The 14,833-nt window shown below is 36.3% G+C and overlaps 1 protein-coding gene across 2 annotated transcripts in view; it reads right to left on the reverse strand.

Moving 5' to 3' along the window:
* The window catches only part of LOC127971150 (follistatin-related protein 5-like), a 111,818-nt gene that overhangs the window by 69,029 nt on the left and 27,956 nt on the right, over positions 1 to 14,833 (reverse strand). For both annotated transcript variants that reach the window (XM_052573979.1, XM_052573978.1), the window contains exon 4: positions 6,295 to 6,543. In XM_052573979.1, coding sequence (XP_052429939.1) covers positions 6,295 to 6,543 — 249 coding nt within the window. The remainder of the gene's footprint in view (positions 1 to 6,294; positions 6,544 to 14,833) is intronic.

A 14,833-nucleotide genomic window follows, 5' to 3' on the forward strand; every position in this document is an offset into this window, starting at 1 on the left:
CTGAAGACATCAACACATTGATCGTGAGCTTCTTTTCCACTTCTTTCATAACTTAACCATAACATTGGAGGTAACCCACATTTGAAGTCAGTCCTTTCAATTGTCAGCAACATCCAAAACAACAGACAAAAAACTAAAGAAATGTGAAAGGCTGACTGGAGTTACATCAGACAGACAACAAGCTTCATTAACTCTTCATTCTCATGAAAGAAATTGAAGTAATGGGGAGAAAAGAATGCGATGAATATATCATCTTCAAAACAACTCAAACAACCCAAACTTACACAGTGTGTGGAGCAAAGTGCAGAATTCTGAAAGAGCCATTTAATTTCCCCAGTGCAAATAGTCATACGTTGAGTGAGTCACTGGAATAGGGGACATAATTGAAGCTTAACAGACAGAGAAAAGCTTAATGGCAGGATATTTTCCCATAACAGTCAACGCGGCAAGAAATGAAACTTTTTTCTCGCTCTGGCTGACAGTAAAGCTGTCTTTTGAGACGTCTGATTATTCACCATAAGTACTTTGAAAGTTTAAAACTTTGACGCGTAATATTCTTCCTTTTGTTTGATGTATTAAACAAGAGCAGCAGGGTACCACAAATCTTGGGGGTCTAACTTAAAACTATATGACAAGATAACCTTTTATCTTTTTCTGTGTTGATTTTCCATTCAACTTTGTAGATGTCTGTCCTTTAGAAATTGTCATCTGCTGGGAAAAAACTGACTGGACAGACAGATAGATGCTGTGATGGGTCAGGCCCTTGCCACTAACGGGTGTCCCGAATGATACGGAACAAAAGAGATTCCTCTGAATATAATGCCCTGTAATTGCACAAGATGTTCTGTTGGGCTTGAATGTATGTGAGCAATTAGAAAAGCATTTCCAGTTTGCTTTGCCAACTCAACAGCTTGCATCCCATCGTTACCCAAACCCACTGCATCGTGCCAAACCACACAGCCCTACAGGCACGCAAAATCCGAAACCTCATCTTTGGCTAGAGAGAACTCCTTCACAGCTTTCCCATTGGGACATGGAAGTTCTGTAGCCTACAGCATATGCTCTGTGATGTTTTATTACTTAGTATTATGGCATCTACCCTGCTACGTCTCTTCTTTGCCCTGGTCAGCACATAGTTTGGGAAGAATCAGCAGTCTCTTGATGTTCCAGTAAGCTTTCATCCTGCTGTTTTTTGGATAATTTGCTCTGGCGTATGTACAGGCCCCAAATCACTAGACTCTGACAATATCAGTATTTGTAAACACTGCCTGGCCACACAATCAAATGCACTGAGAGACAGGAATAATATTGGAGTGGTAAGGTGGAGTATAAATGATGCATTAGAGAAGAGTAGTATGCAGGGCTTTGACATTTAATTGGCCACTGCTGCATGTCCCGAGTGCAGACATGGCTGTTTTCTACACACAAAAAACAATCCAAAAACTGTTTTGTACCTACAACAATCACACAACTCAATTATGAAAAGGTACAAATATTTTAAAGCACATCAAATCTTTGAATGGGCATGACTGCATGCACTGATCTATACACTGTTTACATTAGATTGGTCTGTGGTCCAATCCATGCATTTACCGTTTGGTAGTCGAAAAACATCTAAAGTCTTAAGTAGCAGAGGTATATTTCTAGGAGTAGCCAAAAATACATTGTATGGGTCAGAATTATTGATTTTCCTTTATCCCAAAAATCATTAGGATATTAGGTAAAGATGTTTAATGAAGATATTTTGTAAATTTACTACTGTAAATATATCAAAACATACATTTTTATTAGTTATATACATAGCTAAGAACTTCATTTGGAATTTAAAGACGATTTTCTCAGTATTTAGATTTTTTTTTTTGCACTCTCAGATTCCAGATTTTCAGCCATATACGGTCCTATCCTAACAAACCATACATCAGTGGAAAGCTATACGTTTATATTTGTAGGATCTCATTTGAATATTATTTATTTATTTACATTCTCGCTTGAGTAGATCTACTCTTGTTTTGAGAGTAAAAAGAAATAAAGACTGGAGAAAGCATAAGAGGATAGGGCAGTCAAAGATCTCTCAAAGTTCATCAATTTTTTTTGTCTCCTCATTTACCTTTTTTCTCTCTACCTTTTTTTCTGACGTGTTAAAAAACAATGCCTAAAGCTCAGATAACAGTAGTCAGACTGTTATTTGGCTCCCAGTATGAAACGAATGTAAACATATTCACAAAGCTCATTTTTCTCAAAGCTCCTGAAAATAAGCACAAACATTACGTTGTAAGTGCACCTGCCATTGTGAAAACCATTAGAGCCTATTTAATACACTGCTGATAATTAGAACACATAATAACCCAATCCAATCATCTCACCAATTACCAACTTTCTACAGTTTAATCTTCAAAGTTTCAATTGAGGCGAACAAACCAATCATTGTCTAAAGCTACGTACATACAAGATTGATGGTAAAAAAAAAAAAAAACAATACAAATACCCTGCAGGGTGTGTTACACAAATGCACATTAATGTCATTAAAACTATTTAAACAACAAAGATTAATGAATATTCAGAGGATAATTTTGCAATCAAGCATTGTGGTGTCTTCTGTGAAACGTTGATTTGTGGAACAATCATCTATCCTAACCACACACCTCTCTGCCTTTTGTACTGTACACTGATTGACCCAAGCAGGTCAATATCATCATCTGATGACTGAGATTTGATTTGAGAGGGCATTTAGAGGTTTGATTTCTCAGTCAGGATTGCCTATATGCTTTCTAAATGACAGAGGAAGAGCCTGAAGAGATTTTCTGCACATGAATGCTGTGGTCAGGGTGATGTACTGCATTCATAAGGTTGCCAGACCTTTGTAAATTTGACAAAATTCAACACAGAGTCTCTTTGATGATATACAACTTAAGTGAACAAAGTTTTAAAATCTTTCCTATGATATCAACTAGTTTTAAACAATGTGATATGATAGTCCATTAGTTCAACTAACACATTCAAACTGTTATCATGTTTCATCTGAAGTCATCTTTAGAAATCTAAAGCTCCCTCTGTTGATTGGTGTTTTTTTTGTTTTTTTTTAGGGATGCACGATCATGATTTTTCATGGCCGATTCCGATACAAATTTTTTACAAACAAACTGGCCAATTCTGGTACTGATTTCCGATTTTCTTTAATCTTTAAGCAACAAACAAGAAAGAAGGAAATTGTGCATAAACAAGATGTTTATTTGGTATTTAATAGGCCAAACTGGCTTTTGGCTATTGAAAACAATCACTGTAACCATCTGAAATTTACGTCAGTAACTGCACAGTAAGTAGCCTACATTCAATACAAACATAAATGGTACAGACATCAGCATTTAGCTTTTGTTTTTGAATTGGGTTGAAACTACAGAAAACTGGCCTTAAATGAAAAGATTAACAGTAAACATGTGAAATGAAAGGCAATAACTGCATAGTTCTACAGTCCAAACAACACAATCAACACACATTCAATAAGATGTTTCTTAATCCGCATTCAGTATTTGTTTTAGTTTTTAAATTTGGTTTTAAATAAAAAAAAGGTCTTTACCAGTGAGACTAAATAAAAGTATGCTATATAAATAGATTTTTCCAAAATGTTAAAATCAAATAATGCTGAATAAAATAAAGATGCAAAGGGTTTCATTCATACGGAAGTTCTAAGCGGCCATGCATTATACTTTTTTTTCCTTTTTGTTTTCTCGTTATAACAACTTATTTTTCTAGTTATCTCGACATAACGAAGTTCGTTTTCTCGTTATAACGATTTATTTTTCTCGTTATCTCGACATAACGAAGTTCGTTTTCTCGTTATAACGACTTATTTTTCTCGTTATCTCGACATAACGAAGTTTGTTTTCTCGTTATAACGACATGACAGTTTTACTGTTGCTATAGTAACGAACTCAACTTTGACAGACATTTGATGGACAACCATGCAGGCTATCTTACTGTAGCCTATATTTCAGCAAATTTAGCTTCGCCTAGGTAATAAGGTCTACAATACTGTATATAAATAAAGGCTGATCAATCACTGTTGATTTTTCCAGAGACAGTACAAGGAACGTTTTGTTTTTGTAATTAACATGTTTAAATGGCAACACCGCGAAATTAGAGCTGCTTGGATTAAACTCACTTTTCATTTTCCCTTTATTTGAAATAAAATTATATATAATTCGTAATTTGTAGTAATCATTATATGATGTGGCAGATATCATGTGTGTTACAAGCTTCTGTTTGAAAAGAGCGTCCATGTGTAGGACTACGTGTAGTGTGTGTGTAGAAAAAAACGATTACAACATTATAGAACAAAACTGAATTAAATTAGCCTATGGATTTTGCATGCACATCACATTTCTCATTAATATGGTTAACAATAAAGATTAGTAATAAGGAAAAGAAGCACATCAGCCTACATCGTTAAATCCCGTCCTACTGTAGATAAACAGAATACAGTGATGTCAACCTTGGTTTTGATAAGCAGTTATTTTATGACACAGAACGCGTTGGTGAAACTCATGCATCTGGCAGGAACTTAATACACAAAATATTCATATTGATTCAAGCATTTAACATTTATGAATTAATTAAATGTCAGTAATGAAGACTTCACAAATTATAGCGATCACGAGGAAGGTCCGCGTACAGTAAAGTGGATAGTGTACAACTCCCCATCAGTTATATTCAGGTCTATAGTGCCACCTGCTGGCGCAGTTTTGTAACTTCTTAGAGAAAATTAATTCGTTATAATGAGAAAACGAACTTCGTTATGTCGAGAAAACGAACTTCATTATGTCGAGAAAACGAGAAAATGAAGTCGTTATAACGAGAAACTGAACTTCGTTATGTCGAGATAACGAGAAAATTAAGTCGTTATAACGAGAAAACAAGAAGAAAAAATATTATAATGCATGGCCGCTTAGAACTTCCGTACATTCATCCAATAAAAAAAAAAAAAAAATAGGATAATGATTCACATCTATATTTTTTTTACTTGAACCAATGAAAAATAAATAACTTATTGTCTCAAGTAAAAAAATATAGATGTGAATCATTATCCTAATTTTTTTTAATTGGATGAATGAAACACTTTTTTTTTCAGTGTGCTACATCAGTTGGTTTTTAAATCAAATTAAGTCGATGTAATTTCAAGGTCAAATAAAAATAATCATCCTATGCAGAACTGATGTTTACTTCTGGCTTTTCAGATGTGTATGCAAGTTCTAATTAAAAAAAAAAAAAAACAATATCAAGTTTTGTCACAGTTGTCCATTTCGTTTCTCATCCAACACGTGAGAAGTTGATCTGAACATCTCTTCACGCCGTCTACTCATGTTCAGGGCGTGGACCGGTACAGTGCGAGCAGAAAAGGGGCTTTTATTTGTGCGCCAGTACACCAACGGCTGAAAGTTTCCTGCTATTTGTGCCTCAGACATTTAGCTCTGCACTTCCAGCGCTGAACGGCTACCCGTGTCCTGCGCACAGATTTCGAAATACTTCCACACAAATGAAATAGCGAAAGATTAGAATGTAGTCTGTGCACACGGGCACACTTCTTGAAAAATCGGCCAAAAAAAGACCAAAAACCGTTCGATTGCCGATCGCGTATTTTAAGCAAAAACCGTCCGGTTCCGATTTATGGCCAGTCCACCAGTGCATCCATATTTTTTTTTACCTTATCCAGGAATTGAACCTAATGTTTCAGCCAGCAGAACAGTAATGATCATCCAAATGAGCAACAATTCACGTTGTACTGTTTCTGTTTCAAAATGAATCATGATTTAAGAAATGCAGTTCTAAATCAGATTTTACGTGGACAACATAATGTGGACATTTCATTCATTAGTGGCCATTAGTCCATTAGTGCTGGACATCATTTCCGAGAATCATATCTTGCTTAATATGATGAACAAAACAGCTTCTCTCTTTCTTGGAAAATTTATTGGTCAAAAACATTTCCATTGCCTCAGCACACACATTAGGATGTGCTGTTATTATGATTCAGAATACTCATCCATTCAGAGCTTACAAAAACACATCTTTAAACAAATAAAGATAAACAGCATTAATTTAAGATTTATTTTTATTATTTTGTTAACTTAATCGATATAATGTGTCATTGCAGAAAAAAAAAAAACTTTCAAAAGTATGTAGTTCACAAAAACAGCTTCAACAACTCACTTGAATAAAAAAAGGCATCAGTTGCAGTGAAAGTTTGCGGCATAGACAACAACGGACAATATACTATAACACATATTGTTGGTTCTATACCTTTGTAGAAGCATTCCTCGCTGTGCATGATGGTTATTCTCTGATGGGCCATGCAGGAGGCTCTGTGAAGCTCACAGTGGTTCTGGTAGAGTTTGCCGTCAGATCCACACACAGGTTTGTAATGTGGTTTGCAGTGCTCCAGACACTGACATTCTCCTTCACCTGTTTCTCGATCAACCACACAGTGCTTCCCCAAACCACAGTACTTATGTTCACAGGGCCCAGGAAAACCATTCTGACCCAAGAACCCTGCAAAGACACATCAAAGAAAGGGGAAATCATATTAATGTGTAACATTATGGACATATGCACATGCTGTGCTAATTCACTTAAACAACTACATAAACACTCATCATTAGAAGTCAATGAGTTCTTTTATACAGGGTTTAAGGTATAACTGTTTTTCATCCCACACTCAACTGAACATTACACTTATTGTTCAATACAAAGCACAGTAAAAAATAAATAAATAAATAATAACAATGATAAAAAAAAGTAGAACTCGAGAGGTCATGAACAGTCTCACGACTGTTGTTTTGTATTTGTGGTATTTTGACAATGTTGGCAGGAGTTGAGAAACCCTGTGGAGGAAACAATCCCACTGCACTGATGATATGTGGGCCGTATGGGCTTCAGATGAAATATGTATGACTGTAATAAAACAAAGCCTGAGCTCTAGCACGATTTCCCTTATTATCAATTACAAAGATGTGTGCTCCACACCTCCTTCAGATGATCATTTCATAGAGATTAAGAATTGAATATGCACGGTCACGTTTCAACTCTCAGTCCCCCTGTTAAACAATGGCAATTAAGTTTGAGAAAGGGAACTTAATAAGTAAAGTTTGTATAAGCTGTACATAAACTCTATTCTTAATTGTATAAAAAAAATGACAGACTCTAGACTTTTAGAAACATATTTTAGATTCATTACATTCAAAGTCAACCATTTCTAAAGTAAACCATTTCAGTTATTTTGTATTAATTTTGATGATTAGAGCTAATGAAAGCTTATGAAAGTAAAATATTCAGAATATCTCAAAATATTAGAATATTCCCTGAGATCAATAAAAAAATGATTTAAAAAAAAAAAAAAAAAGAAAACAAAAAGAATTAAAATGAAATTATTTCATCCAGTTTTGCATTCATATACTGTACACACACTTTTGCTGGAAAACGTAGCAGAGAATTATTAGTAGGTCTTTTCAACCCACTTTAACTGAAAAGTCACTCCGGTTATTTCAAAACGTTATGCTTTATAAGCCAGCAAGATAATATTGATGACACTAAAATTAGCCAAATTCACAACAATCATGTTCAATTCATCACAGAAAATCAAAGATTGTGAAGCATAAAAACATGCAGTCGTGTGTTACGAACAGTGGCCTTTACAGGGTGTTAGAGACTTTTTAGATATGTGTACTTAAATGATGACCCCTTCATCAAGTAGCACATAATGAAGACCTTCTCACTGAAGGTTGTTGTAGTAAAATGAGAAAATTGGCTTTTGCCAGCAGGGTGGAGAGAAGCCAAGATAGCGTCTGATTGGTATGCACACAGTACCTCACAGTGACCATGGTGACATCAAAGACAAATGACTAATTCAGTCCTAACGATTTGTTATTGATGAGTCAGCTTTTCAAAGAGAGAAGAGATAGGCTGAGAGGGAGAGAAGGAACGCTTGATTCTGATGAAGGGTTTGGGTGAAGGTGTGGTGTAGTGTCCGGCTTTCATCTGCCCACCATCAAACATGGACTTTTCATCCCAGTAAAAGCAAAGATGAAACCCTTAACAGAGTAGTATATACAAGATTATCAAAGTCTGCACTAAAGTAACAGTACAAAGAAGTAATATTTAAAAATGTGAGCCAACAAAAAGTTGACAGCAAAAAAAAAAAAAAAAAAAAAAAAAAAAAACTTCATGACCTGAAAAAGAAATGCAGCGGCCTGCACCGGGGAACGATTCCTATAACTGACACAGACAGAAAAGCCATGACTGAGTGATAACTGAGCTCCGCTCACCCAGTTGGTCTCCAAACTGAGTGTCATCATCCCTTAGGTGCTGATTATAGCAGATCCATATGACATGCATGATAACTAATAAGAGCTCAGCACAGGGCTTCAGGGTCAGATACAGTCATATCTCTTCATACAGACGTTCACTCAAAGATTTTTCAGACAAAATAAAATGATGAGCAAATCAGTTACTCTGTATTTGTGAAGATTTTATATTAGCTGTGAGAAAAAGCAACGCATTGGAAAAGAATCATGAATGCTTGTCATATCTGAGCTATTGTAATTTATATCCGTCTGCTCAAAGCCATTTGTAATGATAATTAGAGTGCTGTCTGGTTTCAGAAGTAGAAAGTCCCATTCTTTTTATCTAAATGTCTCAGGTTACTCATGAAACCATCGTTCCCTGGGAAGGGGAATGAGACACCGCGTTCCCTAGATGTCACTTTGGGGGTCGCCTTCACCATGACTGGTGCATACAGAAACACGACAACGGAAAAAAGCTTTTCATTGATGTATGTTTGTTAGGATAGGACAGTATTTGACTGAGATACAACTATTTGAAAATCTGTAATCTGCAAGTGCAAAACAATCTAAATACTTAAAAAATAGCCTTTAAAGTATTCCAAATGAAATTCTTAGCAATGCATATTACTAATCAAACATTTTTCTACTTACTAATTCAAAAGTTTTTATATATTTATAGTAAGTTATTCACAACAATTCTTCAATGAAAATGATCTTTGCTTATTATGCATAAAATGTATATACATATATTAGTGCTATCAATCTAGAAAATAATATTCACAAATTTTTCTGAAATTAGTCGCGATTTATCCCACCTAAACTTAAAGTTTTTAAATATACTTCTATTTTGCAGTAATTTCACATTCAATCTTCAAAATAATGTACAAAGTAACAAGTACACAAGATATCACTGACAACATACAGTATACTGTTGTCAGGGATGTGTTTTAGTTTTGTGCCTTAGGGACCAAAAATAATAATGCAATTTATTTGTTTCATTCACAGGCTCAAACAATAAAGAAAATGGATATAGCCACTGGGCACCTATTTTTTTTATTACTTTTACCTTTTTTAAATACTATATATAGCCTGAATACAGCCCAAACATTAAGATTAATCATGTTGGTCAAAAAACAAACAAACAAAAAACTCACTTAAGTTTCTCTCAGTGAATTTGGCATTGAAGTGTTTTTAGTAAAGTGTTTTGTGTAAAGTCTTTCAACTAAGCACTGACACCGCAGCGCTTGCATGAGTGGTGACACGCCAAACTTTCATAGCCTTTGTTTAAACACATGGGTTTTGTCTTTTTCCTCTTAACACTGTGTCATCGTTTCATTCTCTTGTCACCACCAAAGGTGCGAGTCCCATGCCATCTGATGTTTTCCAGCATAGAAGCCAGTCCTTAGGGACTCTGGGTAATGCAGTAAACAACACTCGGCTGCTTTCAGCTCGGCTCGCTGCAGCCCTTTAAGAAGCCTCTGTGGACCCTGCTGCTCCAAAACAGAGGAAACACATCCGGATAAACAGCCTTCAAACAATGCTTCAAACTCCTCATGAAAGATGACATAGAGACATGCTGATCTCACCTGTCTGGCATAACTCATCCATCTGCCATCTCTTTACCAACTACTCTGCCATTCCTTTAAACAAAGCAAATCTCTCCCGGAGTCGTTGGAATGCAGAAGAAGATATCACAAAACGACGACGGCTTCTCATCACTCTGGGGGTTGTATTAACAAGCACCTGGCTGAGGGGAGCCGTATTTATAGAAAGCTTTGCTATGGGAGAGGTGGAAAACAGAAAGTTTGATGTGCTCCCAGGTTTTCATTCATTAAACATGCTGCTGTACAATCACTAAGCACAACAATTCACATCTCAGCACTGGCTAAATTAAAGCGAGACACTGCAGCATCTCAGGCGTAATGATCTGCGATCTGCTTCTCCCGAGATGCGTCAGTTTGAATCAGTTGTGGCATTATTTCTCATTTATTATTTTATTTTCCTTTATTACCTGACACAGATCAGCTCTAACAAATCTGTCGAATGGAACGAGAGCAGCTACAGAACACCATCAACAGACTGCGACGGGAAGCCTTAGTTGGACAATAAACACAGGAAGAGTGTTACTTCATGAATACTTATTTCAGTTATTAATAAATGCAAATATCACTGTATTATGAAGCGCTTCAAAGTTTGACCCTAATAATCTGACCCATAAAGGGGATTTCTTAACCCAAAAAATTTAAATTCTGTCACCATTTACTCACCTTCATGTAGTTCTAAACCTGAGTTTCTTTCTAACTGAACGGTTTATGGCCTCTGTTGACTTCTAGAGTCAGGGTGGAAACATAATAAGAATAAGTTAGTAGGGACCATAAACTGTTGTTACACACATTGTTCAAAATATCTTCTTTTTTGTTCTGCAGAAGAAACTCATTCATTCAGGTTTGAAATAATTTACACTGACAGAATAAACATTTTGGGGGAAACTATCCCTTTAAATTAAAGTTCACAAATACTATTTATAGTCATTTTAACTGAAAAGCTTGAAAGCTATATTCAAGGAAATGTTAATCTCTGAATATTTATGACAAATAATATTGTCACGCTTTGCTTATTGTGGAGCGTAAGCACATTTCAGGACAAAGACAGACTGTAGAAACTAGAACTTAAATACATAGGGAAATTAGGGAAAAACACCTGGGATCAAATGAACAATCAATTAGGACAGGAACAGGAAGGAAACCGAATATGGGCATTAAATGAACATGGAGCACACGGGAGTGGAAAACACAACACAGGCTGGAACACTGGCCTGACATTCCTCCCTCCTCCTGGAAGGCGTTTTCGTGCCTCACAACATCCAAGGGTTCTGGGACCCCTGTCGAATCTGGCAGTTCAGCGAGCCATGGTAGAGCACGCAGCTTGGGCAGCCATGATGGAGCAGACAGTTCAGGAGGCCATGGCGGGGCAGCCTCTGAGGTCATGGCCCCAGCCCCAACCCCGAACCCTATAACACCCCTGTGGGCTAGACTGCAAAACTCTCCGGCCATAATTCAGCAAGGGGTGCCCTTCTTGGGATAAACTCAGGAACAGTAGCCTGATGACTAGAGCCATCTCTTAAATCTGTTTAGGGGAAAGAGCTGACACTGGAGCAAGCTCTGGGGCTGGAGCTGACACTGGAGCGAGGATGAGGGGATGAGGGCTGAAAGCAATCCTTTTTGCCTCATCCTCCATTTTGGTCATGGTTGAATAGGGTGGCCAGCGGGGTTGAGTTGCGGCATCCGGCGGGTTTGGGAATGGGAAAACAAAAGACTTTTCAAAAAATGAAAACAAAATGGGGAGAAGGGGCGCTGCTTACTTTCTGTTCAGGTCTGGAATTCTGTCACCCTTTGCCTACTCTGGTGGAGACAAGGAGACGATGGAGTGCGAAGACGAAGAGGATTAACATTCAGTAGTCTTTATTTCACCAATTAAGGAACTACATGGAACAGGCACTAACATGTAGGATGAGGGGTAGACGCACAGTTCCGGACAAAGACAGACTGCACAGACTCAAACTATAATACACACTGTAGTTAAGGAAACAAACCTGGGATCAAATTAACAATTAATCAGGACAGGAACAGGAATGACATCAAACATCGGCATGCAATGAACATGGAGCATGTTAGGGAGGAAAACACAATACAAGACAGGAACACAGGCCGGACAAATATATGGTACAATACTGAATTTACTAGGAAATATTCACAGTTCTACACTCAAAAATCAATCGGGGGTAATTGCTTTTAGCCCGTCAATAAACTGCTAAAAATACTCCAAGTAAAGCATTTCAAATTCACAATTCACAATTTGTTTGCAAGCACTCAGGAGCTTTTAAGTGATTTACTTTAGACAATAAAATATTTTCAATATAAAAATGGTGTTGTAATGCTTACATCATAATGCTGGTATATTCTAGTGATTCAACAGGAAGCTTTTTCATGTAGAAATGAAGCATTTAATAAAGTTTCCTTGCAGAGGCCTTTAATCACATTTACCCAATGCAAGCAACATTCTGTGCCTCAAAAAGAATATGCTTTTCAAAGCAACAAATGCTGAATTCTTTTTTATCTTTTTAATTTTGAGATTGAGTTAAACTCAAAGTCAACATAGTGAAGGTTTCAATGTGTATGTGAAAGTATGGACAGCGCAGGAATTATATCCTATAAGAGATGTTATATTATACTCACCCTTATATTTTGTACATTTTACATACATATACACAAATCTTAAATAAATATATTTACATACATAATTTATGAATAAATGAAAATAATTATTATGCAAAATTATATTATATTACCAAATATGTCATATAAATAAATAGCTTAGTTTCAGTAACTTGTCTTCTATTATAGCAAACTATAGCAAGATTCCAAAGTACAGTATGAGATTTTTTGACCTCATATCACACCTTCCATATTAATATCTAGATCCATCAGTGAGCAAACGAATGACCATTAGATGGCAACATTGTTTATCTCCAATCAGTCTCAGAAGATCTGCTATGAATAAAAAATCTGTTCTACTAAGGAACTAAAAAGATCTAATGACTGTTTAAATGCAAATTAAGTGCAATCGACTTTTGCCTGAACTTTAAGAAATTACACACTGAGCATAAGCGTAAAGGCACCCTACAGCTAATGAGTGGCCAGATGCGGATGCAGTTATAGACTGGTTCCCATAAAGCAATAGCTACAGTGTTCAATAGGAAGCAGCACAGTGGCAAAGTCATTGGTTACAAGATCAATTGAAGCTCAGGAGGTGGAATCCTTAAGATCTGTACAGTGAGGGGAGTTAAACCCCATTAAAATGCAGCTGTCATTAAGTCCCACTGAGTTACACTATTTATTAGGCAGCACCACGCTTCAGTAATTGTACACCCTACAGAAACCTCCCTCTGCTAATTTATATAGCATTAAGTTCTTTCTTTGCCATTGAGCAATTCAGCTATCACGATACGCATCATATCAACTTGTAGTTGTCTTTTAGGGCATTTCAAAAGAGCAGGGGACACAAAGGAGTTCTAGGGGGTATATGAATGAAAAACAGTGTAAACAAATCTAAAAACAAATATAATAAGATTAAATTAAACAAATTAAACTAATAAACAAACAAAACAATTTCACTTTGTCTGAAATAGTCTTATTTAAACTTTTCAGGAGAATTATTCATGTTTTTAGAGAATGCTAAATAAGCATTAAATAACTTATTAGCATTAGGGAAATGGATTGTAGATAAGAACTGCTAAAGTGGGGCTTTTAGAAACTCTCTCAGCATGTTGTTGTTCTCTCAGTGTTGCCGAGACAGCATCTGTTAAGAGCAACAACAGAAGTGTTCATCTTCCTTATGAGCCTTTTCAGATTTATTACCTTCCATGTGCAAAACCTGTTGTTGATATTAGACACCCTCCCGCTTCATTGGCTTTTCTGTTTATGAATTTTCATGAAATTCAATATTAACTTTTCCTACTGGGTTGAGAGCCTATTCTGTAATTAAATTAAAGGTCTTAATGGTCAAAGACCAATTTGAGAAGTAGTAGTGCTCAGACTTTTACCACACTCTCTGCAGTTTTTAACAGCATTTGTGCCATAATGAAGATTACTTGCCTCAAAATATAGTTTTGACTCATTTCTATTTTCTTAAAAGAAGCAAAATGTGAGGTTACAGTGTGGAGCTTACAATGGAAGTGAATGAGATCACATTCTGGTAAAAAGCTTAATTTATAAAAGTACTTAGTAACTCTTTGATTAAAACTTCTTTATATGAGAGGTACTGTTATTTAACAGTAAGTATTTTAACATACTGACCCTATCAAGCGTAGCATTAGTTCAGGCTGGTCACGTGAGTCAAGCTTGCATCAGCTGACTCTCAGCTGATCCACGCCTATCAATAATACAATGCCTATCATGGCATTCCTATGTAAGGTCTGTTCAGTATTATTCATCTGCTTTATCGCTTGCTCAGGAACAAATTACCCTCCTCCATCCCCAGCTCTTCCTTTCATGACAGTCAGTACTTGGCTTTCTGCTTTTCCCCAGTTCCCCAAATTAATGATATCTGCGACATTTGGTTCAATTCTCTTCAGCCTAGAGGGCTTATTGCTCTTCCTGCTCATTCATGACAGCCTGCATGGACGGGAAGGGAGTTTTTGCCCAAAACAGAACCATACTGCCAATCCAAACTGCAAGCTAAATGTCAATCATTTTTGACGATAGTGGTCCTGACAGAAATGTTATTGACTGAGCTTAACTTGTACTGAGCTTAGAATTTTCCTGAATCTTCCATCATGCATTCAATTAGATAATACATTCTTTCTCTCTCCTTTAGGCATATTAAACAAAACAGCATTTAGAAAAATTTTAAAATAAATAGAATTCAATTATATTTAGTGATCGCACATGAATAAATAGACAGGGGATGTTCAGTAGCTAGTCGAATGGTGGGCAGTTGCC

This window comes from Carassius gibelio, chromosome B14 (assembly GCF_023724105.1).
Source record: "Carassius gibelio isolate Cgi1373 ecotype wild population from Czech Republic chromosome B14, carGib1.2-hapl.c, whole genome shotgun sequence".
NCBI classification, from domain to species: domain Eukaryota; kingdom Metazoa; phylum Chordata; class Actinopteri; order Cypriniformes; family Cyprinidae; genus Carassius; species Carassius gibelio.